This window comes from Hyla sarda, chromosome 1, assembly GCF_029499605.1.
Source record: "Hyla sarda isolate aHylSar1 chromosome 1, aHylSar1.hap1, whole genome shotgun sequence".
Classification (NCBI taxonomy): Eukaryota; Metazoa; Chordata; class Amphibia; order Anura; family Hylidae; genus Hyla; species Hyla sarda.
In genome coordinates, this window is record NC_079189.1 from 590,108,912 (window position 1) to 590,133,769 (window position 24,858).

At 46.8% G+C, this 24,858-nt stretch overlaps 1 protein-coding gene and 1 long non-coding RNA gene across 3 annotated transcripts in view; one reads left to right on the forward strand and one right to left on the reverse strand.

Annotated features, from left to right (window-relative positions):
- Nucleotides 1-16,159, reverse strand: part of LOC130295392 (uncharacterized) — a 129,595-nt gene extending 113,436 nt beyond the window's left edge. The window contains exon 1 of the long non-coding RNA XR_008848812.1: nt 16,043-16,159. This is a non-coding gene — a long non-coding RNA (uncharacterized LOC130295392). The remainder of the gene's footprint in view (nt 1-16,042) is intronic.
- FYB1 (FYN binding protein 1) overlaps nt 1-24,858 on the forward strand; it is a 171,877-nt gene that overhangs the window by 66,069 nt on the left and 80,950 nt on the right. For both annotated transcript variants that reach the window (XM_056546052.1, XM_056546059.1), the window contains exon 2: nt 6,067-7,126. In XM_056546052.1, the coding sequence (XP_056402027.1) occupies nt 6,067-7,126 (1,060 nt within the window). The remainder of the gene's footprint in view (nt 1-6,066; nt 7,127-24,858) is intronic.

The window sequence follows — 24,858 nt, forward strand, 5'->3', positions numbered from 1 at the left end:
TTTCATCCAACATGCCACCGGAGGGATACGATGGCTTCATTTACTAAGAGTGTTGGGTTTTTACTAGTGTAAAATTATGTTTTCCGACTTGTAGGATTCCTCAAATTTACAATTCGGAAAATTTTCCTGACCGACTTTTTCATGGTGGAAATTTCAAGCCATTTATACACAGGATTTTCTGTGAATTCAATAGTAAATAGGTTGGGTTGTGAAACCAAGCCTCTTTTCCAGTCAACCATCCCCCTTTCCCGGCTGACCATGTCCCTTTTTTGGGTTTGTAGGTTTATTTTGGCGCATTGCACCAAAATAAACCTACAATCCCTAAAAAGGGGCATGGTCGGCCTGGGAAAGGGGGATGGTTGACCGGAAAAGGGGCTTGGTTTCACTACCATACCAATTTAGCGCAGACAAAATTCGTGGCACAATGCACCACATTTTGGCACACAACCCAAGAAAAGCAGTCAGGTTTACAATAGTAAATTAGGGCCGTTGTGTCTATAAAGATCAAAATGGTGGTTCTTGGAAATCCTCTTGGATGCTCATCTTTGTTAAGAACAAAATATGCACAATGGTTGATCTTCAGTTGGATATGGACAGAAAGTATGTGACAGACATTTAGAACGTATAGACACTTTTAGGGTCTGCGTTAGGGGTGGGGTAAGCTGTTTGGCATCCTGATCTAACCTGGGAAATAGTCCTTCATTGAGTCAGTTACCTCATAAGAGAAAAACAGCCACAATAGCCCCATATATATATATATATATATATATATATATATATATATATATACATATATATATATATATATATATATATATATATATATATATATACATACAGCCAAAGAATGTCCATAATTGTGCCAGCCTCAAAGCCCCCTATTGATACATAACACAGTACCTCCATGAATCAGCCATAAAAGCAACCCATGAATGGCAGCCATAACTGGCCCAATACAAGCCACTATGTGCCCAATAAGTGGTAGCCACAGTGTCCCTAAATGAGCTATAGAATAAACTTACTGATCCCTCCCCTATATCTCTCCATAAGGTAATTCAGCCTGAGCTATAATTTACCTAAGACCTACAGCAGTGGATGCGTCTGTTCTGTCCTCCTAGGCTTCACCTTTGCAGAGTCCACATTGAAATTCACAACAAAAACAACTCAGAGTAAATACAACTGTCCATTTTTTCTTGCGATGCACTTTAGATTTCATTAGACAATGATGACATCCATTTTTTTAGGAAAATTTGCATTGTAGTTTTTCTTGATGCACATTTAAAGTGTACCTGTCATCAACAAAAACTTTTTTTCAGAATGTAGATTACCATTATATGTATATTTGTAATATACATTGGTTAAAAAATGTGTATATTTTTGGGTGATCAAATTCTGTCCCTGCAGCTATTACTTGTGTGTCTCTGTGAGGAGAACAAATAAGGTAATGTAAGCAGGGCTCTGTGCAGGCTCCTGCCTTGTCAATTCTCCTGCTGTGTGAGCTGGGGGCATGTCATAAAGCCTCAGTGTACAGAGTCCTGCTTGTCCTTAGTGCACAGAGCCCTGCTTGCCCTCACTGCACAGAGCCCTGCTTGTCCTTAGTGTACAGAGCCCTGCTTAGCCACAGTGTACAGAGCCCTGCTTGTCCTCAGTGCACGTAGCCCTGCTTGTCCTCAGTGTACAGAGCCCTGCTTGTCCTCAGTGTACAGAGCCCTGCTTATCCTCAGTGTACAGAGCCCTGCTTGTCCTCAGTGTACAGAGCCCTGCTTGTCATCAGTGTACAGAACCCTGCTTGTCCTCAGTGTACAGAGCCCTGCTTGTCCTCAGTGCACAGAGCCCTGCTTGTCCTCAGTGTACAGAACCCTGCTTGTCCTCAGTGTACAGAGCCCTGCTTGTCTTCAGTGTACAGAGCCCTGCTTGTCCTCAGTGTACAGGACCCTGCTTGTCTTCAGTGTACAGAGCCCTGCTTGTCCTCATTGTACAGAGCCCTGCTTGTCCTCAGTGTACAGAGCCCTGATTGTCCTCAGTGTACAGAGCCCTGCTTGTCCTCAGTGTGCAGAGCCCTGCTTGTCCTCAGTGCACAGAGCCCTGCTTGTCCTCAGTGTACAGAGCCCTGCTTGTTCTTATCCTCAGTGTACAGAACCCTGCTTGTCCTCAGTGTACAGAGCCCTGATTGTCCTCAGTGTACAGAGCCCTGCTTGTCCTCAGTGTACAGAGCCCTGCTTGTCATCAGTGTACAGAACCCTGCTTGTCCTCAGTGTACAGAGCCCTGCTTGTCCTCAGTGCACAGAGCCCTGCTTGTCCTCAGTGTACAGAACCCTGCTTGTCCTCAGTGTACAGAGCCCTGCTTGTCTTCAGTGTACAGAGCCCTGCTTGTCCTCAGTGTACAGGACCCTGCTTGTCTTCAGTGTACAGAGCCCTGCTTGTCCTCATTGTACAGAGCCCTGCTTGTCCTCAGTGTACAGAGCCCTGATTGTCCTCAGTGTACAGAGCCCTGCTTGTCCTCAGTGTGCAGAGCCCTGCTTGTCCTCAGTGCACAGAGCCCTGCTTGTCCTCAGTGTACAGAGCCCTGCTTGTTCTTATCCTCAGTGTACAGAACCCTGCTTGTCCTCAGTGTACAGAGCCCTGATTGTCCTCAGTGTACAGAGCCCTGCTTGTCCTCAGTGTACAGAGCCCTGCTTGTCCTGAGTGTACAGAGCTCTTCTTATCCTCAGTGTACAAAGCCCTGCTTGTCCTCAGTGTACAAAGCCCTTCCTGTCCTCAGTGTAAATGATAATAGGGGGGAGAGAAAAAATATAGGTGCTAATAAAACATAGCTTTTAATATATAGGTTAAAACACACTGATTAAACAAAGTGATGTATAGATAAGTGACAGGGCAAAAATGTCAGCCCTGTAACTCAGGATAGACACAAACAAGGCTGTTAAAATTGCATATGTAGAGATTGCTCCACAGATGCAAAAGCCTAATTAAATTGTATGCTGGTAATAAATAACTAGATAGAATTACTAGCTTTGCCCAACGCGTTTCAGCACATTGTTACATGTGACCTCATCAGGGGCTAACTGGCATAGAACAATATAGTCATTGCATATAGTAATTAACATCAGGGGTAGCTTGATACAATAGCGACCCCTGAGAAGAGCGTGCTAGATGTCATGCACTAGTACTCTATACAGCATATACTCTATACAGCATATAAGGTAATTCAGCCTGAGCTATAATTTACCTAAGACCTGCAGCCGTGGATGAGTCTGTTCTGTCCTCCTAGGCTTCACCTTTGCAGAGTCCACATTGAAATTCACAACAAAAACAACTCAGAGTAAATACAACTGTCCATTTTTTCTTGCGATGCACTTTAGATTTCATTAGACAATGGTGACATCCATTTTTTCGTGAAAATTAGCATTGTAGTTTTTCTTGATGCACATTTAAAGTGTACCTGTCATCAACAAAAACTTTTTTCAGAATGTAGATAATACCATTATATGTATATTTGTAATATACATTGGTTAAAAAATGTGTATATTTTTGGGTGATAAAATTCTGTCCCTGCAGCTATTACTTGTGTGTCTCTGTGAGGAGAACAAATAAGGTAATGTAAGCAGGGCAAGCAGGGCTCTGTGCAGGCTCCTGCCTTGTCAATTCTCCTGCTGTGTGAGCTGGGGGCATGTCATAAAGCCTCAGTGTACAGAGCCCTGCTTGTCCTTAGTGCACAGAGCCCTGCTTGCCCTCACTGCACAGAGCCCTGCTTGTCCTTAGTGTACAGAGCCCTGCTTAGCCACAGTGTACAGAGCCCTGCTTGTCCTCAGTGCACATAGCCCTGCTTGTCCTCAGTGTACAGAGCCCTGCTTGTCCTCAGTGTACAGAGCCCTGCTTATCCTCAGTGTACAGAGGCCTGCTTGTCCTCAGTGTACAGAGCCCTGCTTGTCATCAGTGTACAGAACCCTGCTTGTCCTCAGTGTACAGAGCCCTGCTTGTCCTCAGTGCACAGAGCCCTGCTTGTCCTCAGTGTACAGAACCCTGCTTGTCCTCAGTGTACAGAGCCCTGCTTGTCTTCAGTGTACAGAGCCCTGCTTGTCCTCAGTGTACAGGACCCTGCTTGTCTTCAGTGTACAGAGCCCTGCTTGTCCTCATTGTACAGAGCACTGCTTGTCCTCAGTGTACAGAGCCCTGCTTGTCCTCAGTGTACAGAGCCCTGCTTGTCCTCAGTGTACAGAGCCCTGCTTGCCCTCAGTGTACAGAGCCCTGCTTGTCCTCAGTGTACAGAGCCCTGCTTTTCCTTAGTGTACAGAGCCCCGCTTGTCCTCAGTGTACAAAGCCCTGCTTGTCCTCAGTGTACAGGGCCCTGCTTGTCCTCAGTGTACAGAGCCCTGCTTGTCCTTACTGCACAGGTCCCTGCTTGTCCTCAGTGTACAAAGCCTTGCTTGTCCTCAGTGTACAGTGCCCTGCTTGTCCTCAGTGCACAGATCCCTGTTAGTCCTCAGTGTACAGAGGCCTGCTTGTCCTCAGTTTACAGAGCCCTGCTTTTTCTTAGTGTACAGAGCCCCACTTGTCCTCGGTGTACAAAGCCCTGCTTGTCCTCAGTGTACAGTGCCCTGCTTGTCCTCAGTGCACAGATCCCTGTTAGTCCTCAGTGTACAGAGGCCTGCTTGTCCTCAGTTTACAGAGCCCTGCTTGTCCTCAGTGCACAGAGCCCTGCTTGTCCTCAGTGCACAGAGCCCTGCTTGTCCTCAGTGCACAGAGCCCTGCTTGTCCTCAGTGTACAGAGCCCTGATTGTCCTCAGTGTACACAGCCCTGCTTGTCCTCAGTGTACAGAGCCCTGATTGTCCTCAGTGTACAGAGCCCTGCTTGTCCTCAGTGTACACAGCCCTGCTTGTCCTCAGTGTACAGAGCCCTTCTTATCCTCAGTGTACAGAACCCTGCTTGTCCTCAGTGTACAGAGCCCTGATTGTCCTCAGTGTACAGAGCCCTGCTTGTCCTCAGTGTACAGAGCCCTGCTTGTCCTCAGTGTACAGAGCCCTTCTTATCCTCAGTGTACAAAGCCCTGCTTGTCCTCAGTGTACAAAGCCCTTCCTGTCCTCAGTGTAAATGATAATAGGGGGGAGAGAAAAAATATAGGTGCTAATAAAACATAGCTTTTAATATATAGGTTAAAACACACTGATTAAACAAAGTGATGTATAGATAAGTGACAGGGCAAAAAGGTCAGCCCTGTAACTCAGGATAGACACAAACAAGGCTGTTAAAATTGCATATGTAGAGATTGCACCACAGATGCAAAAAGCCTAATTAAATTGTATGCTGGTAATAAATAACTAGATAGAATTACTAGCTTTGCCCAACACGTTTCAGCACATTGTTACATGTGACCTCATCAGGGGCTAACTGGCATAGAACAATACAGTCATTGCATATAGTAATTAACATCAGGGGTAGCTTGATACAATAGCGACCCCTGAGAAGAGCGTGCTAGATGTCATGCACTAGTACTCTATACAGCATTGTGGTGGGGAGCCTAGCGTACAAGCCAGCTACTAACACACATGTCTATCAGTGTAAAAAGTGTCTATCACTGTCCTCAGTGTACAAAGCCCTGCTTGTCCACCCACACTTCCTGTATTTGGTCTTCTCACAGAGACAAACAGTCAATGGCTGCAGGAACAAAAATATACACATTTTCTAACCAATGAATATTAAAATATTCATATAACGGTATAACGTTTATGTTGACAACAGGTACATTTTAACACAATGCTGCAATTATATTATAAGAAAATGCACTCCCTTTTCCAGATGAGGGACATTTGCACTCCTAGGGAAACAATAAAATACATTGTGAAACGCAATAACATTTGTCGATAGCACAATAACTGTTAACAAAAAAAATATTACCATAGACATGTAAGGGATTCGTTTTCACTTGGCTATACAGGAAGATGCTTCGTATAGAAACTCTACCAATCAGCTCTGTTGCAAGCCTCAAGTCAGGAAACCTTTGAAATAGCTGTATGTGAGAGCTGTGTAGCAACATCTCACTTCACTTCGCCTTTTCTTTATGCTTGCAGGAAAAAAACACAAATGTGAAATCCCTCACGGCTATGTTTAATGCAGCACCCAGCCCCATGGAGGGAGCCGAAAAGACCCCAGGGAATCCAGCATTAAATTCCTTTCAAGCAAGAAGAGCAGAATTTGCAAAAAGTAACAACTCCACCAGCCCAGGAACCTTTCCCAAGAAACCTGCCTCTCCGAAACCTTTGCAGGTGCCGAAACCTGCATCTGATGAAGTGAAACCTCCAATAGTCCGATCAGGAGGTTTAAACAGATTTGGGGGTTCTGTTCATGGACCAAGTCAGGATTCAAATGGGAAGCCTACGTTTTCAAAACCACCGGGATTTAAGACTTTTGAGCAACAAAAAGATGAGCCAAAGGTGACATTTCCAAAGCCCAGTGGAAATAAGCATTTTCTAACCAATAACTCTCCACAGGAACATAAGTTTGGAGTCAAGCCTCCCGTTCCAACTGAGCCAAAAGAAGATCACCCAAAACCATCCTTCCCCAAGCCATCAGCTATAAAGGCATCAGAGAATGAGCCTAAACCCTTCGTACAGAAGAAGCCGCAATTTGGGGCAAAGCCTTCAATGAACTCTGTGGCCTCCCCCAGCGAAGCCAATTCCAACATGCATGGTTTAGCTTCGAAAACATTTTCAAATTCCTTAGACAATAAACCTATAAAGCAAATAAAAGAAACAACCGAAGGAAATCCAGCACCAGGTCCTACATCTCAGGTCTTTCCTGGAGTGACCTTAAAGCCAACTGGGATTAAACAGGTACAGAGTCCATTTCTGAAGCAAAATACAGATGAGCCAAACGACAGGACAAAACAAAGTACACCAGTTATAGATCTGCAGGCCAAAGCCAACCACAATGGAGGTAACTCTTTACCTCCTGCATCGAAGTTCCCAAGAATTCCATCAACGAGTCAGGACAGCTCAAAGGAACAGAAGTATTCATCGGAACCAAAAAGAAAACCTCTGCCGACTCCAGCCCAGCTGGGCCCTCCACCTCAAAAGCCATCGAGACCTCCAAACGTAGACATAGAACGATTCAGAAGTTCCAAGACATCTGGTAAGTTTGATTTCTAATTTTGTAACCGATAGAAGTCATATACAAGTTAAAAAAAAAGGCTCATGACCATGTAAATTGTTAATTTCTATGTTTCAATGTACTCATTTTATATTTTTGTCTTTTTATATTGATTCTGTTTCTACGTACAATTTTGGTTTCGATTTAATTTCTATTCAAAGTAAAAAAAAAATTGAAAGATTTCAGGGAATTGTTTAAACTCTTGTGAATCAATAAAGTAGGCTTTTTATCAAAAACAAAAAGACCTTAAAGGGGGTACTCCGCTGCACACATCTTATCACCTATCCAAAGGATAGAAGATAAACTGTTAGATTGCGGGAGTCCCACCGCTTGGGACCCCCGCGCTCTCCAGCGCGGCACCCCTGTCATTTGGTGCACGGAGCCAACTCTCCTCCGTGCCCGAAGACTGGCTGTGTGGCCCGCCACACCCCCTCCACTCACGTCTATGGGAGGAGGCGTGATGGCTATGTACCCCCCCCCCCCCCTCCCATAGACATGAATGGAGGGGGTGATGCATGACGACAAGAACGCGTACGCTGCAAGATGCCGTGTTATGGCCGCCGCCGCTGCTGCCGGCCCGGAGGTCGCAGGGGTCCCTTTGGATAGGGGATAAGAGTACCCCCTTAAAAGAAGATGTGTATCCCTTTTTTTTTTATAGAAGAAACACTAGTATATAGTTTTTAATATTGTCAATGTATATAGTAGGGCATTTCATTACTTACCCCATGATTCCAGTAACTGTAGGCAAAAAGTTGTTTATGCCGACTTCATCTAAATTTTAGTATTTTTTTTTTTGGGGGGGGGAGGGGGTGACAGCTATGGTGGCCGCCATTACAGTTACAACACTATATTAGGCCAACCACATGGAATCACTACAAAGCCCCTATTTCTAGATACACTAAGTGCATGGCCACATTCGCTACTGCCATCAATACGTCACTTAGGACGTTAGACCCGTCATTCTGTAGCGGATGAGGTTGTCTACTATAGAAACTGACATGATGGGCCAACTTAGGGCTGATCTCACTATCACGGCAGAAGAAAGATGATACCCAGCAGTCACCTGTAATGCACAGTGAAGATTTATTATGATAGTGTAGTACATATAGTGTAATACATATTATGATAGTGTAGTACAAGGACGCGTTTCGGCGTGGGAGCCTTCCTCAGCTGTCTGCCTCAGGCAGGAAGGCTCCCATGCCGAAACGCGTCCTTGTACTACAGTATGGCAAAATAAATCTTCACTGGACATTACTGGTGAGTGCTGGGTATCATCTTTCTTCTACCTGTGCCTTTACCATACCTCGTGCACCACCGCAGATTCCACGGAAGTGCCGACATTTACCTATATTGAACTCACTCTCATGGCAGGCCTGAGCCCATGCGAGGATGTTCTGGTTTTCTGACGGACCAGTTTCACCCCTGGAGGATAAGCTTATTTCTACATTACTTTGCAGATTTCCAATACTATAGTCTGGAAATTTGGTCAAATGTTTTATTGTATTTTAGGTATCAAAATAATTTAGAAATGGCTGTCTCCTAAATACGTTTTGGCTTTTTTTTTTTTTTTTTTGCTGTTTACTCTTATTGTTGAAACTTCCTCAACTTTGCATCCTGCATCTGGTATTATAAACTATTGTAGGCTAAATAAGAACATACTGACAAAACCTGTTTTATCTCTACGCACACACGTCTTCCTGCGTTAAGTGTTGGTCATGTGAGGCGATCATGGTGACAACAAATGGAGGCTATCTAGTTACAGATATGGATTTCTTTCCCATCTAACAAAAGTCCATGCTGATCTTGTATTTTTCACTTCTCGGTTTAGCCAATTGTGTGAATATTTCCTGTCACTGAGATATTGCTGAGAAATGTATGCAATATGGAGAAGTAAGGATTTGGAGTTAAAGGGGTTGTCCAGCAAAGGCCTATTGTAATACTGTATAGCCGATTAGTGAATATTTAGTCAAAGGGGTATTCAGGGATTTTTTTTTTATTTGACTATGCTACAGGGGCTGTAAAGTTAGTGTAGTTCATAATATAGTGTTTGCACCTGTGTTTCTTAGTAATCACACAATTCTGATGTGACTTTTGCCCCAAGGTTTATTTTTATCAGCATACAAAATGAATGTTGTCTCAGGTTTCCCCAGGTTGCAGTGCGACCTGAGGCATAACATCATGAGTCGGGTGATCAGAGGGAGCGTGTCTGTACTTTAATGAGTGGAGCGGCCACTGGGTGGGAGGAAGATCATTCTGTTTTTGCAACAGCTGGAGGCAGCCTGGTCAGAAAACACTGGTCTATTGCATGGAAAGGATAACAGGTGTGTTTCAATGGGTGGGGTGGCTGATGTGTGGGAGGGAGAAAAGTGACCTCACACTTACAAACAAGGAATTATGGGACTTGTAGTTTAAGGGAACAAACTCCAACAGGAAATAGCCAGTTCACAAAATAGCCATTTAGCCCGAAGACACACACGGATCCTTCCTAAGCATGTCCATTATTGTCTGGCAGGTACATACTAAAATCACCCCATGGTGGTTAACCCTTTTAATATTGGGGGCGCTCTGTTCGGGATCCTCAGCTAATGGTGGTAATAAAGATCGTCTCTTGCTCTGGAGGATCTGTTCTGTCCTGCATTACACAGGCAACTCATTGATATGAATGGACATTGTGTAATGCCTTATTTATCCTGTGGGAGTGCTGCAGGAAAACGGAACACTTTCTGAGAGATTAGTTTAGAGAAGTAACGACTTTCTAAAGTAGAGTACCCCTTTAAAGGGGTACTCCGGCGCTTAGACATCTTATCCCCTATCCAAAGGATAGGGGATAAGATGCCTGATCGTGGGGGTCCCGCCGCTGGGGAACCCCGTGACCATGCATGCAGCACCCAAGTTAAAATCAGTCCCCGGAGCATGTTCGCTCTGGGTCTGATTACTGGCGACCACGGGGCAGGCGGCGCGTGACGTCACGCCTCCACCCCCTTGTGACGTCACGCTCCGCTCCTCAATGCAAGCCTATGGGAGGGGGCGGGAGGGCACATTCACACAGAATTTGTGCCCAGAATGTCTCCTTCTGCTGCGTGCAAGATCACGGGGTCCCCAGCTGCGGGACCCCTGCGATCAGGCATCTTATCCCGTAAGATGTCTAAGCGCCGGAGTACCCCTTTAAGGCTATGTTCACACGGCAGAATTCTGCATGGAAATTCTGCAGTCAATTCTGCAGAAATGAATTGCCAATTCACTTCAATGGAATTCCTGCAGCGGAAATCCTGCTGTGTGAACGGTACAGCAGAATCCCATTGAAGTGTATTGACTATAAATTCAGTGCAGAAATTCTGGTGTGTGAACATAGCCTTAGAAGGCGAGATGTATTCAGTCCAAAATAATGGGTATAATGGGTCCTTCATTAGGTTTAGTTAGGGTGCATTCACACAGAATTTGTACCCAGAATGTCTCCTTCTGCAGCGGGCTTCGCTAATACCACGCAGACCGGTGCCGCTCATAGCAATGTCACCAGTGATAGCAACGCAGGCTGTGTGGAAATTTGCTGAGAAAATGAACATGTGCATTCTTTCGGTGGGTCAGGAGTCCGGAAATTCTGCAGTGTGAATAGGTCAATGGTTTTTTTTGCAATAATTTTGCTACGTGTGTATATACCCTCAGGCACTGGGACCCCTAGCGCAACTGTACCTTTGCAGTCGATATAGCTATGGTTATGACTATAGAGATAAGTAGTATAGACATCTGTGAAGTGCCGTCATGCCAGGGGTAAAGGTTTACTGTAAATATTTCAAAGAATATTGTTTAAGCCTATGACCGTGTATCTACAGGCATAAGGCCCATCCTAAGGTTAACTTGAAGAGAGTATATAGATGACGGCACTCACCATACAGTAGCAAAGACTTTATTGTAGAAATCCGTGCATACAGGATATCCGCAGGCAGAGTCAGTGAGGATGGGGGTGTACACGGGACAGACTGTTTCATGCGACACGCGTGCTTCCCCTAGCCGGGACCTCTAGGACGGGGTTTTACACGGGACAGACTGTTTCACGCGACACGCGAGCTTCCTCTAGCCGGGACCTTTAGGTCCCGTCTAGAGGAAGCGCGCGTGTCGCGTGAAACAGTCTGTCCCGTGTACACCTTTATCCTCACTGTCTCTGCCTGCGGATGTAGTGCCGTCATGTGAAGTACCATCATGCCAGGGGTAAAGGCTCCCATACCCATGAAGGAAAAAGTCATCCGTTCCTGTCAAGCTTCCTGACTCTCCCCTGACAAAAGATGTTGGGGGAGAGAAGGATCATGGTTTGTTGGATGTGAACTGACAGACATTATTGTTTTTGGGGAGGTAGACCACCATTGGCTCATGGTTATGTATGGGGTGAAGGCAATTAATAGCTGTTGGTGGCCAAAACAATCAGCCGACAGCTATAAATAGGTGTATGGGCACCTTAAAGGGGCACTCCCGTGGAAAACTTTTTTTTTTTATTAACTGGTGGCAGAAAGTTAACAGATTTGTAAATGACTTCTATTAAAAAATCTTAATCCTTCCAGTACTTATTAGCTGCTGAATACTACAGAGGAAATGGTTTTCTTTTTGGAAGACAGAGCTCTCTGCTGACATCATGATCACAGTGCTCTCTCCTGACATCCCTGTCTATTTTAAGAACAGTCCAGAGTAAGCGAAAATCCCCATAGCAAACATATGCTGCTCTGGACAGTTCCTAAAATGGACAGAGATGTCAGCAGAGAGCACTGTGGTCGTGATGTCAGCAGAGAGCTCTGTGTTCCAAAAAGAAAATAATTTCCTCTGTAGTATACAGACCCTTAAAAGTACTGGAAGGATTAAGATTTTTTAATAGAAGTAATTTACAAATCTGTTTAACTTTCTGGCACCAGTTTTCCACGGGAGTACCCCTTTAAGACAGAGGGACCCAGATCCCTTTGTTCTTCTGATCAGCAGGGGTCCCAAAGGTTAGCCTCACCATATGGTATATCACAGAGATAGGGTATAGCATTATGTGTACTGTACGAGCAGTATGCGTGTTAAGTTCCCTTAACATAAAGTGTGACCCGGAGAGCTGTCACCAGGCGCTAACAAGTTCTGCTATCCGCATACTTCCTTCTTTTTTTTTTTTTGCAAACAACTTAGCAGTCTATTTTGAGTAAAAGCTTCCCATTTCTGTGCACTGCTAGAAAGTACAGAGAAATCTCTTTGAAATGACAACCCAATAAAAAAAAAAGGTCTTCTAGGAGGGTGGTCTTCTCAAAGAATGCATAATAATTGCGGAAAAGAAAATCTGGTCTCTGTAAAGAGGTGGTCGACTGAAGGGGGTGGTCTTTTAGAGAGGTTTACTGTTAATATACCAGAGAATATTGTTTAAGCCTATTACCGTGTATCTACAGGCAATAGGCCCATCCTAAGAATAACTTGAAAAGAGTAAATAGATGACGGCACTCACCATACAGTAGCAAAGTCTTTATTGTAGAAATCGGTGCATACAGGATATCCGCAGGCAGAGACAGTGAGGACGGGGGTGTACATGGGACAGACTGTTTCACGCGGAATCTGACAGGCGTGTACACAGGACAGACTGTTTCACGCGACACGCGCTTCCTCTAGCCGGGACCTAAAGGTCCCGGCTAGAGGAAGCGTGTGTCGCATGAAACAGTCTGTCCCGTGTACACCCCCGTCGTAGAGATCCCGCGTGAAACAGTCTGTCCCATGTGCACCCCCGTCCTCACTGTCTCTGCCTGCGGATATCCTGTAAGCACCAATTTCTACAATAAAGACTCTGCTACTGTATGGTGAGTGCCGTCATCTATATACTCTTTTCAAGTGTTTCATGTGATCTGCAGACAGAGCACCACCACAACATTTAGCAGGTGTGAATTTAACCAGCGTTTACCTATGTTTGAAATGTGCAAGTGCCGAAGCATTTTTCTTCTATAATCCATCCATCCTTAGAATAATCCAGCTATTTGTCTCACTCGTCTCTCCTTGTCATTAGCACCTGGTCGGAACCACAAGCCGCAGTGACAGAATACACGCACACCACATTCTTACTTACATCTATAGTTGGGGGTTCTATACGTTGCGAACTGTAACTTTTCTAGAAGAGCTGCACTGCAGCACTGCACCACCATTTTCCCATTATTATATGGTAGTCATATGGGGGAAGAGTGAGGTCGCTACACCCTAAGGCTATGTTCAGACATCCGGAAGGTCTGCACGGAAAATCTTCATGCAGACATTCCGCAGACTGCGGGCGCCGGCATAATATGCGCTAGGACCACATGGGTATACAGTGGTCCCTCAACATATGATGGTAATCCATTCCAAATGAACCATCGTTTGTTGAAACCATCGTATGTTGAGGGATCCGCGCAATGGAAAGAATAGGAAATTATACTCACCTGTCCCCGCCGCTCTGGACCATCCCCGCTCGCACCGCTGCCCTGGATGTCGCCCTCCATCGCTATCGCCGCATCCCCGGGGTGTCCACAACGCTCCGGACATCTCTGCTTCCCCGGGATCCTCGCTCTCCATGGCCGCCATCACGTCACTACGCACGCCGCTCCTATTCGATGACGGGACGGCGTGCACGGCGACATGATGACGACGAAGAAGAGCACCGGCAATGCAGGGGATCCCGAAGAGGACGCTCCGGAGCCCCGAGGACAGGTAAGTGATCGTCAGCGGACCACACGGGGCACCGTAAACAGCTATCTGGCGGCAGCTGAAGCAGTCAGCGCTGCCGGATAGCCGTTTATGAAATGGCCCCGACATACAAAAGCATCGTATGTTGATGCTGCCTTCAACATGCAATGGCCTCTGAGAGGCCATCGTATGTTGAAATTATCGTATGTCGGAGCCATTGTAGGTCGGGGTCACTGTATGCCGTTTCATAGACGGCAATGCATTCCGTGTGGATCCCGCAGAAAGAATGGAAAAGTTCATACTGTAAACACGGAAATCGGAAATTCCACCATGTGCACAGCGCAGTAGGATTCCAATGAGTACAATGTTTTCTTTTACTTCTTGAAAAAAAATTTAAATAATAAAAAGTGCCACCCGTCTGTAACAAGGTCACGCCCTAGGCAATTGCCTTCCCTATAGATCCCTCCTTCAGTCTTATATTAATTGTAAATACGTTTTTTTTTACAGTGCAATATAGTCACAGGATGGAGACAACCATTTTTCTAGCAATATTCCACATTTTTAGCAGGGTGTTTACAGTGGGTACAGTAGAACCCGGGTGATTCCTTCTGTCATACAAGAATATAGGGGGAGATTTATCAAAACCTGTGCAGAGGAAGAGTGGTGCAGTTGCCCATAGCAACCAATCAGATTGCTTCTTTCATTTTCCACAGGCCTCTTTAGAGGCCTGTGGAAAATGAAAGAAGCAATCTGATTGGTTGCTATGGGCAACTGCACCACTCTTCCTCTGCACAGGTTTTGATAAATCTCCCCCATAGTCACCTACAGCAGCAAGTTCACCAGAAAATTTTACTTCAACTTCACCCCAGTACCATCCATTGTTTCTGTGGCTTTTAAAATTTTTTTATTATTGTATATAACATTAAAGTTACATTTTCTGGTGAATTTGATATCCCCTTATATTTTACAGGAGCCTAGTTATAGCTGGTACCATTTGTTGGTGTATATATATATATATATATATATATATATATATATATATACACACACACACACACACACACACACACACACACACACCATATATACTCGAGTATAAGCCGAGTTTTTCAGCACGATTTTTCGTGCTGAAAACACCCCACTCGGCTTATACTCGAGTGAACTCTCCGCCCTCAGTGGTCTTCAACCTGCGGACCTCCAGATGTTTCAAAACTACAACTCCTAGAAGTTTTAGTTTTGAAACATCTGGAGGTCCGCAGGTTGAAGATCACTGTTCAGACATTGAAAGGTGGTGATGATGAAGGGAGGGGAGGGGATGATGACAGGTGGTGATGATGAAGGGGGGTGTGTGGGATGATGACAGGCGGTGATGATGAAGGGGGGGGTTGTGGGATGATGACAGGGGGATGATGACAGGCGGTGATGTTGGATGATCACAGGCGGTGATGATGAAGGGGGGGTTGTAGGATGATGACAGGGGGATGATGACAGGTGGTGATGTTGGATGATGACAGGCGGTGATGTTGGATGATGACAGGCGGTGATGATGAAGGGGGGGTGTGGGATGATGACAGTGGGATGATGACAGGCGGTGATGATGAAGGGGGGATGATGACAGGGTAATGATGAAGGGGGGGATGATGACAGGGTAATGATGAAGGGGGATGATGACAGGTGGTGATGATGAAGGGGGGGATGATGACAGGGTAATGATGAAGGGGGGGATGATGACAGGGTAATGATGAAGGGGGGGATGATGGCAGGTGGTGATGTAGACAGGGTGATGATGATGAGGGTGTTAATGACAGGGGTATGGATGATGACGGGGGGGATGATGTATTTCCCACCCTAGGCTTATAGTCGAGGCAATAACTTTTACTGGGTTTTTGGGGTGAAATTAGGGGCCTCGGCTTATCTTCAGGTCGGCTTATACTCGAGTATATACGGTGTGTATATATATAAAAGAATATAGGAAACGTTGCCCATAGCAACCAATCAGATCGCTTCTTTCATTTTTTAACAAGGCCTCTGCAAAATGAAAGTAGTAATCTGATCCGGTTGCTATGGGCAACTGGGCAACTTTTCCTCTCGACAGGTTTTGATAAATCTCCCCCGTAGTGTTACAAAAATGGAATCAATTCTTAAAGGGCCTTGGTAAAGATTTGGTGGAAACTTTAAGCTTACTAAAGATGTATAGATGGTGTCTCTTCTACCAACATCTGTAGGAAGATACTGTACCTTGGTGGATACTGGGGTGGCAGTCCTGCTGGAGGCCAGAAGCAAGTCTGGTTCTTCTTAAACTTCAGCCTTAACCTTGAAGGTGCCTTCTGGCCTGGGGGTAGCAGAAAGTATGTGGGGCCATCCCTGTTTGAAGAGGACAGAGGTTAGACCTCATTTTTGTTCACATTTACTATGACATGTTACACTGTTTTATAAATGTTGGTGACAGAAAACAGCTATTCAGGCTTTCAAAAACAAAAGTATATGATATCCGAAGCACACGAGGAATGGTGTGGGCGCAACATGGATCTGTGGTGGCTGGGTACAGGAGTTGTACCCCTGTACCCTTGCTGCCCTGTCAGGCAGCCTCCCTGCAGTGTCCACTGGGCCCCCTGCACCTGTTCCCCTGGTATCTTTATGCTGTGTATTGTATATAAAAGTGTTATGTCTTCAAGAACCGTTGATATGTGATTAACCAGTGTCATGTGATTGTAACACAGGGAGGAATCAGTGACCATGTGACCTTAGGGTGACCTATGGGACCCCTCCTAGTCTCCCTCATATAAGCCCTAGGAGGAGCTAGCTCGCTCTCTTGATTTCGAGTTAAGTCTTTGCTGAGGTCCAGTGCAGTCAAGTCCTAAGAGTGTGTCTAGAGTCCAGAGGAGGCCTCAAGTCAACCACACAGCCACAAGTCTACAAGTCCACAACCCCCAGGTCCCAGTCAGAACCTGGTAAGCAACAAACGGAGTATAGTCAGTCTCAGTCAAGTCAGTCAATGTCAAACTGTTGTTACGCCGAGCGCTCCGGGTCCCCGCTCCTCCCCGGAGCGCTCGCTTCACTCTCCCCGCGGCAGCGCTCCGGTCACGTCCTCTGACCCGGGGCGCTGCGATTCCGCTGCCAGCCGGGATGCGATTCGCGATGCGGGTAGCGCCCGCTCGCGATGCGCACCCCGGCTCCCCTACCTGACTCGCTCTCCGTCTGTTCTGTCCCGGCGCGCGCGGCCCCGCTCCCTAGGGCGCGCGCGCGCCGGGTCTCTGCGATTTAAAGGGCCACTGCGCCGCTGATTGGCGCAGTGGTTCCAATCAGTGTGTTCACCTGTGCACTTCCCTATATCACCTCACTTCCCCTGCACTCCCTGGCCGGATCTTGATGCACTTGTGCCTAGTGAAAGCGTTCCCTTGTCTGTTCCTAGTCCGTGTTCCTGACCTCCTGCCGTTGCCCCTGACTACGATCCTTGCCGCCTGCCCCCGACCTTCTGCTACGTCCGACCTTGCTTCTGCCTACTCCCTTGTACCTCGCCTATCTTCAGCATCTTCAGCAGCCAGAGAGGTGAGCCGTTGCTAGTGGATACGACCTGGTCACTACCGCCGCAGCAAGACCATCCCGCTTTGCGGCGGGCTCTGGTGAAAACCTGTAGTGGCCTAGAACCGGTCCACTAGCGCGGTCCTCGCCATCCCTCTCTGGCACAGAGGATCCACTACCTGCCAGCCGGCATCGTGACAGTAGATCCGGCCATGGATCCCGCTGAAGTTCCTCTGTCAGTTGTCGCTGACCTCACCACGGTGGCCGCCCAGCAAGCCCGACAGATCGCCCTTCTAACCCGTCAGCTGTCGGAAATGTCCACCATTTCGCACCAACTTCAGTCGCAACTTCTCCAGCAATCTTCTCCTCCGCCAGCTCCTGCACCTCCTCCGCAGCGAGTGGCCACTCCTAGCCTCCGCCTGTCCTTGCCGGACAAATTTAATGGGGACTCTAAGTATTGCCGTGGCTTTCTTTCGCAATGTTCCCAGCACTTGGAGATGATGTCGGACCAGTTTCCTACTGAAAGGTCTAAGGTGGCTTTCGTGTTCTGCCTTCTGTCTGGAAAAGCCCTGTCATGGGCCGCACCGCTCTGGGACCGCAATGACCCCGTCACTGCCTCTGTACACTCCTTCTTCTCGGAAATTCGAAGTGTCTTTGAGGAACCTGCCCGAGCTTCTTCAGCCGAGATTGCCCTGCTGAACCTGGCCCAGGGTGTTTCTTCCGTTGGCGAGTACGCCATTCAGTTCCGTGCTCTTGCTTACGAGTTGTCCTGGAATAGTGAGGTTCTCTGCGCGACCTTTAAAAAAGGCCTATCCAGCAACATTAAAGATGTTCTGGCCGCACGAGAGACTCCTGCTGACCTACATGAACTCATTCATCTAGCCACTCGCATTGACATGCGTTCTTCCGGATGGCGTCTGGAGCTCCGCCTGGATATGGACTTTGTTCGCACAAAGCGTTTTTTCTCTCCGGCTCCTCTCTCCTCTGGTCCTCTGCAATCTGTTCCTGTGCTTCCCGCCGCGGAGGCTATGCAAGTTGACCGGTCTTGCTTGACACCTCAAGAGAGGACACGACGCCGCATGGAGAATCTTTGCCTGTACTATGCCGGTACCGAACACTTCCTGAAGGATTGTCCTATCCGTCCTCCCCGCCTGGAAAGACGTACGCTGACTCCGCACAAAGGTGACACAGTTCTTGATGTCAACTCTGCTTCTCCACGCCTTACTGTGCCTGTGCGGATATCTGCCTCTACCTTCTCCTTCTCTACTATGCTCTTCTTGGATTCCGGATCTGCAGGAAAATTTTTTTTGGCCTCTCTCATCAACAGGTTCTACGTTCCTGTGACCAGTCTCGCCAGACCCCTCTACATCTATTGTTTTTACAATAAAAGATTGGACTGTCTCGTACGTTTCCACACAGAACCCCTCCTAATTTGCATCGGACCTCATCACGGAAAAAAATTGAGTTTTTTTTTCCTCAGGTTCTTTGGCCCCAAGAAGAGGGGGAGACCCAAGGGGGGGGGTACTGTTACGCCGAGCGCTCCGGGTCCCCGCTCCTCCCCGGAGCGCTCGCTTCACTCTCCCCGCGGCAGCGCTCCGGTCACGTCCTCTGACCCGGGGCGCTGCGATTCCGCTGCCAGCCGGGATGCGATTCGCGATGCGGGTAGCGCCCGCTCGCGATGCGCACCCCGGCTCCCCTACCTGACTCGCTCTCCGTCTGTTCTGTCCCGGCGCGCGCGGCCCCGCTCCCTAGGGCGCGCGCGCGCCGGGTCTCTGCGATTTAAAGGGCCACTGCGCCGCTGATTGGCGCAGTGGTTCCAATCAGTGTGTTCACCTGTGCACTTCCCTATATCACCTCACTTCCCCTGCACTCCCTGGCCGGATCTTGATGCACTTGTGCCTAGTGAAAGCGTTCCCTTGTCTGTTCCTAGTCCGTGTTCCTGACCTCCTGCCGTTGCCCCTGACTACGATCCTTGCCGCCTGCCCCCGACCTTCTGCTACGTCCGACCTTGCTTCTGCCTACTCCCTTGTACCTCGCCTATCTTCAGCATCTTCAGCAGCCAGAGAGGTGAGCCGTTGCTAGTGGATACGACCTGGTCACTACCGCCGCAGCAAGACCATCCCGCTTTGCGGCGGGCTCTGGTGAAAACCTGTAGTGGCCTAGAACCGGTCCACTAGCGCGGTCCTCGCCATCCCTCTCTGGCACAGAGGATCCACTACCTGCCAGCCGGCATCGTGACAACTGTCTTCAGTCAGTGTGGCCTGCATCAAAAGTTCCAGCAAGCCCCAAGTCTCTGAAGTCACTGGTCACCTCCGTGGGCCTGGCTAAGCTGTATAGACTATTCCACCTGGATAACTCAGTAAAGCTACCATTGTTCCATAACTTGGCATCGAAGTCATTATTGCCCCCCATGCCTAGCCCAGGATCCAGTGGTATACCTTCTGGTGGTAATGAGGATAAACCACGCCCTGGCGTCACGAACACAAGGGGTTAATGCCATCTGCCCCTAGAGCCATTCCATCTGTCCTCCTCACACCCTCTATCAAAGATCTAACGCGGACCGCGTTGGATCCATGTTGGGCCCACACCATTCCTCGTGTGCTTCTGATCTCATGTTTTTTTTCTATGTACATGAGACCTAAGAGGAAGATGTGAAAGTAAAAATAGAAGAGGAAAGAAGCATCAGACACACGAAATAGCTACGATCACTAGATATCACTATGAATCCATCCAATATATGGGTAATCATAAAGGTATATATCTATTATTTACACAGTGGCCCAATGCGGACATATAACACGAGCATAACTAAGTATAATGTATGCTGTACAATCAATTCCTCTGATCTTATTGTACAGCACAATGTATACTTAGTTATGCTCGTTTTATTTGTCAGTATTGGGCCACTGTGTAAATATACAGATGTATTATGAATACCCATATATCTTTGCTACGTATATTGGCCGGATTTATATTATCAACATATCCAGATTATGCTCGCATTTGTAAAGACTGTTGAGACCCAATTAGCTCCTAGCAGGCTATAACTACCCCTCCCCCTTATTACAATAAATAATTAAATAATAACTGACACAACAACAATTCAACTTTTCATGGGTGGTAATCGGCCACAGCTTTATTTATAAAATTACTTATATAAATAACAATTTAACTGTAACAAAGACACCGATTGGCTTCTTGCCAACCCGAGAGGTGCTGCCACACTGTCCTGTGTGGAGGTCTACCCCGGGTTGACCCCGCTTTCACCATCTTCTTACCGCCAAGCTGTGACTTACAATAAACAGAGATACAAAAAGGGAGGGAGGGAGGGCAAAACTCCGGGTCCTGGGCAGATTGAGGGGGGAAGGGAGGCACCACAGCTATAAATACCCAGGGGAGGGCCCCTGAAAGCCCGGGAAACTATTAAACCCCTGATTGGTGCACTCCTTCCCCCCCACCCATGGGACATACCACTATAGTTACCAACAAGTTTTTACAGGCGGGGGAGGGGGCTAAAAAACCTTGCCTGTACATTTCTTAACCCCTTAACTGCTCACCAGTCAGGGGGCAAGCTAGTTATGCACAGCTTGCCCCTCCAGATGTCTAAAAAGTAAAGGAGTTGTATCATCAACAGCGCCAAGACGGAAGGAAAGAAAGGACAAGCGATTGGGCGGGAAGTGGGTGAGCCATGAAAGAGCGTTTCTATAGGAGGAGAAAAATTTCATAAAACACACCATATGGGTTTAGCATTGGCATTTTTTATAGCACTTTTCCCCATTTCTTCTATAGAAATCCTAGAGTAACATGATCAAAGAATCATATGAAATGCAGGGGAAGAGCTCTCTATAGGTGGGGAAAAAATGCTTTCCGGATGACTGGTGATGCGGGGAGGAGGATCGTGACGTCACGGTCACGCCCCCCTCAATGCAAGTCTATGGGAGGGGGCGTGACGGCCGTCACGCCCCCTCCCATAGACTTGCATTGAGGGGGCATGGCCGTGACATCACGAGCGGGGTGCGACCGTGACGTCACAAGCCACCGGCGCTGCACCCGACGCTCTAAATGAACGCCGGTTGCAGCAGGGAGATCGTGGGGGTCGCCAGTGGTGGGACCCCCGCGATCAGACATCTTATCCCCTATCCTTTGGATAGGGGATAAGATGCCTAGGGGCGGAGTACCCCTTTAATTCCTCAGTAGAAATCCTCATCTCACATGATGAAAGAATCACATGACCGTAAGCTCCCGTGAGCAGGGCCCTCACTCTTCTTGTTTGAATAATCAATAATAATTCTTACTGTAATGTCAAATCGCTGCGTAATTTGTTGGTGCTATAGAAATAAATATTATTTTAGAAGAAAAATGCAGGGGATGAAACACCAAATAAAATGCCTATACTAGTACACACTATTTTAAAGGGTACCTCTCATCAAATAAACTTTTGATATATTTTAGATTAATGAATGTTGAATAACTTTCCAATAGCATGTTAATGAAAAATATGCTTCTTTCTATTGTATTTTTCCCGATCAGTCCTGTCAGCAAGCATTTCTGACTCATGCTGGAGTCCTAAACACTCAGAGCTGCCAGCCTGCTTTGTTCACAGCCAAACAGGCTGTGAACAAAGCAAGCTGACAGCTCTGAGTGTTCTCCTTTGTGAACAAAGCAGACTGGCAGCTCGTAGTGTTTAGGACTCCAGCATGAGTCTGAAATGCTTGCTGCCAGGACTGGTAGGGAGACCCCTAGTGGTCATTTCTTCAAAGTGGAAAATTAAATAGAAAGAAGCACATTTTTTAATAACATGCAATTGTAAAGTTATTCTGCATACATTAATCTATAATATATCAAAAGTTTTTTTGATGGGGCACTGTCATGAAATCTAAAAATTGATATGTTGTAGTACTTAAGTACTACAACATATCTCTAATATACTTTAATTAAAAAAAGTGATTTTAAACAAGTTTAAAATCACTTTTAAATCCGGCCACTAGGGGTCGCCCTCCTAGTGGCCGAATGCATTCTGCAGTGACATCACTACTGGATTTTGACTCATTTCAGCCTGGCAATGAGTCGAAATCCAGTCACTGCGGTGCTCGCTCCCGCCTGTCACTCAGACAGGCGAGAGCAAGCACGCTGATAGCTGGGGCTGCGCGCATTGGCCAGCTCCACTGGCCTCGCGCACGGCCCCGCCCGCCCCCGTTACCCTGTCCGGAGGCCAATACCCTGTCCGGAGGCAGCTCATTGATCCTCCGGTAAGTCTTCACCACTGGAGGAATGGGGTTGGGGAAGCGGGATTCGGGGGAGCGCCGCTGTTCAGCACTAGAGGTATGGGGGTGGGGAGTGGGGAGCGGGGTTCGGGAGAGCGCCGCCGCCGCTGCTGCTGCTGCTCCCGAAGTAGCACTGCTGCGCTAATAAAGTTATTGTTTTCACCACAGGGTGGCTCCAGCTGTTTCACCACTAAAACTCCCAGAATGCCCTGACAGCCAGTAGATGTCAGGGCAAGCTGGGAGTTGTAGTGGTAAAACAGCTGGATGCACCCTGTATAGTGAGCTAAGGGCGGAAGTGCCGGCCCCAGCAGGCATCAGTGACGTGATGCCTGCTGGGGAAGTCTGCCTGGTAGTGAGCACACTACCAGGCAGACAAAAAGGGATTTTAATATAGTAAAAAAAAAATGTAAAGGGAGGGAGGGGGTTAGGGAGAGATGGGCAATAGGCAGGGACAGAAAGAAAGAAAAAATGGATGGTGGGAGCTACCCTTTAAGGAAAAAAATGCCATAAAATTGCATTATTAAAGGAGTTATCCACCATAAGGTGATTTTAGTACGTACCTTGCAGGCAGTAATGGACATGCTTAGGAAGGATATGCGCTTGTCTTGGGGATAAATGGCTATGTTGTGAGATTACCATAACACTGTGGCTAGCTTTTTGTGAATTGGTATTTCCTGTTTGACTTTTCTTTTTTTCACTACAAATCCCATAATTCCATTTTCCTCCCTCCCACACATCAGCCACCCCATCCATTGAAACATAAATGAGCTGCATCCATTCAAAAGACCTGTGGTTTTCAATCAGGGTGCCTCCAGCTGTTGCATTAGTTGCAGATTCATCCCTCCACCCATTGAAGCAGACAGGCTCCCTGTCATCAGCTGACTAGTGAGTCAGGTCTCGGCCGCATTGCAACCTGGGAAAAATCTGAGACAACAGTCATTTTGTATGCTGTTAAAAATAAATATTGGGGGTGAAAATCACAGAAGAATTTTGAGAAAACCGTCACACACAGGTGCAGACACTATATTATGAAGTACACTAACTTTACAGCCCCTGCAGCATAGTCAAAGAAAAAAAATTACTGGAATACCCAATCGGTCCATAGCCTTGGAGCAGCACTGAGAAAATGTCTCCCTTTACAGCTCTCACATTTAAATGTGGTTAAAAACGATCCTATGTCTGGCTTTGTGGTGAATGGTGATACACTGCCAGTGAGAAGAGTTCACCCTTCTTAAGACTTTTGAGGGAAGGGACCTATGGACAGCAGTCACAAGCGCGAGCTCCCTGCTGCGGCTGGGTAGTTCTGTGTGTCCGTTCGTAGCGGCAGATTTCCCAGCTGCGCATTTGTTACGAGCAGGCACGGTGTTTACAATGGGAAATCTGCTGCTACGAGCGGACACACAGTGGCTGCAGCAGAAATCCCGCTCTTGTGACTGCCGTCGGCGCATCTGCAGCAATAAATATGCTGCTGATGTGCTATGTGTAACCCTACCCTCAGGGTGTTTTTTCAAAATGTAATTTTTGCCTGAAGTGCTATAGCCAAATGTGGTATGAAAGCTGATTACGGATATGAATTCTTTCAGCAGAATCCGCTATAAAAAGCTTTGCCGTCTATTGAGTCAGTGCACTCTCATGTCCTAGCGCAAGCTTGTTTTGCCAGCGCCCGCTTCAGACAGAATCTCTGTACGAAATATCTCCGAGCAGAGATTCCGTAGTGTGTGCAATCTAGGCCCACAGTGTCGCATCTAAAGCCATGTCTCCCTTTCCCATTGCTTCTTACACGAGGCCATCCCCCTTTTGGGCTCTGCGCTAAACCATTCAGAACTGTTGCTAAATGTAGAAGACGAAAGAACACAAAACACTCACTGAAAAGTATTAGTTAGGGAAGGGATGTACGAATACATTTTACATTTACATTTTTTTTTTTACTACCTAGGTTGTCTAGTACAAACGGATTACGAGGAGGTATTTGGTTTGGTGGCCACAGACTTACCGGATGCCATGTTAGGACAAAAAAGTCATCATACATAGTGTTGGGCGCAAATATTTGAAATGCTAATTTTTGAAATGCTAACTTTGAGATTTCACTAATATTTATAATATAGCGCTATCTATTCGTAATGACAAATATTCTTTTTTTTTTCTTCACAGTACACATCACAACAATGATGTGTACTATGTTAAAAAAAAAGTAATCATCCCTCCCTGCTTCCAGCTTGTGATCCAAAGAAGGCTCCAATATTATTTACTGTCCAGAGCAGCATATGT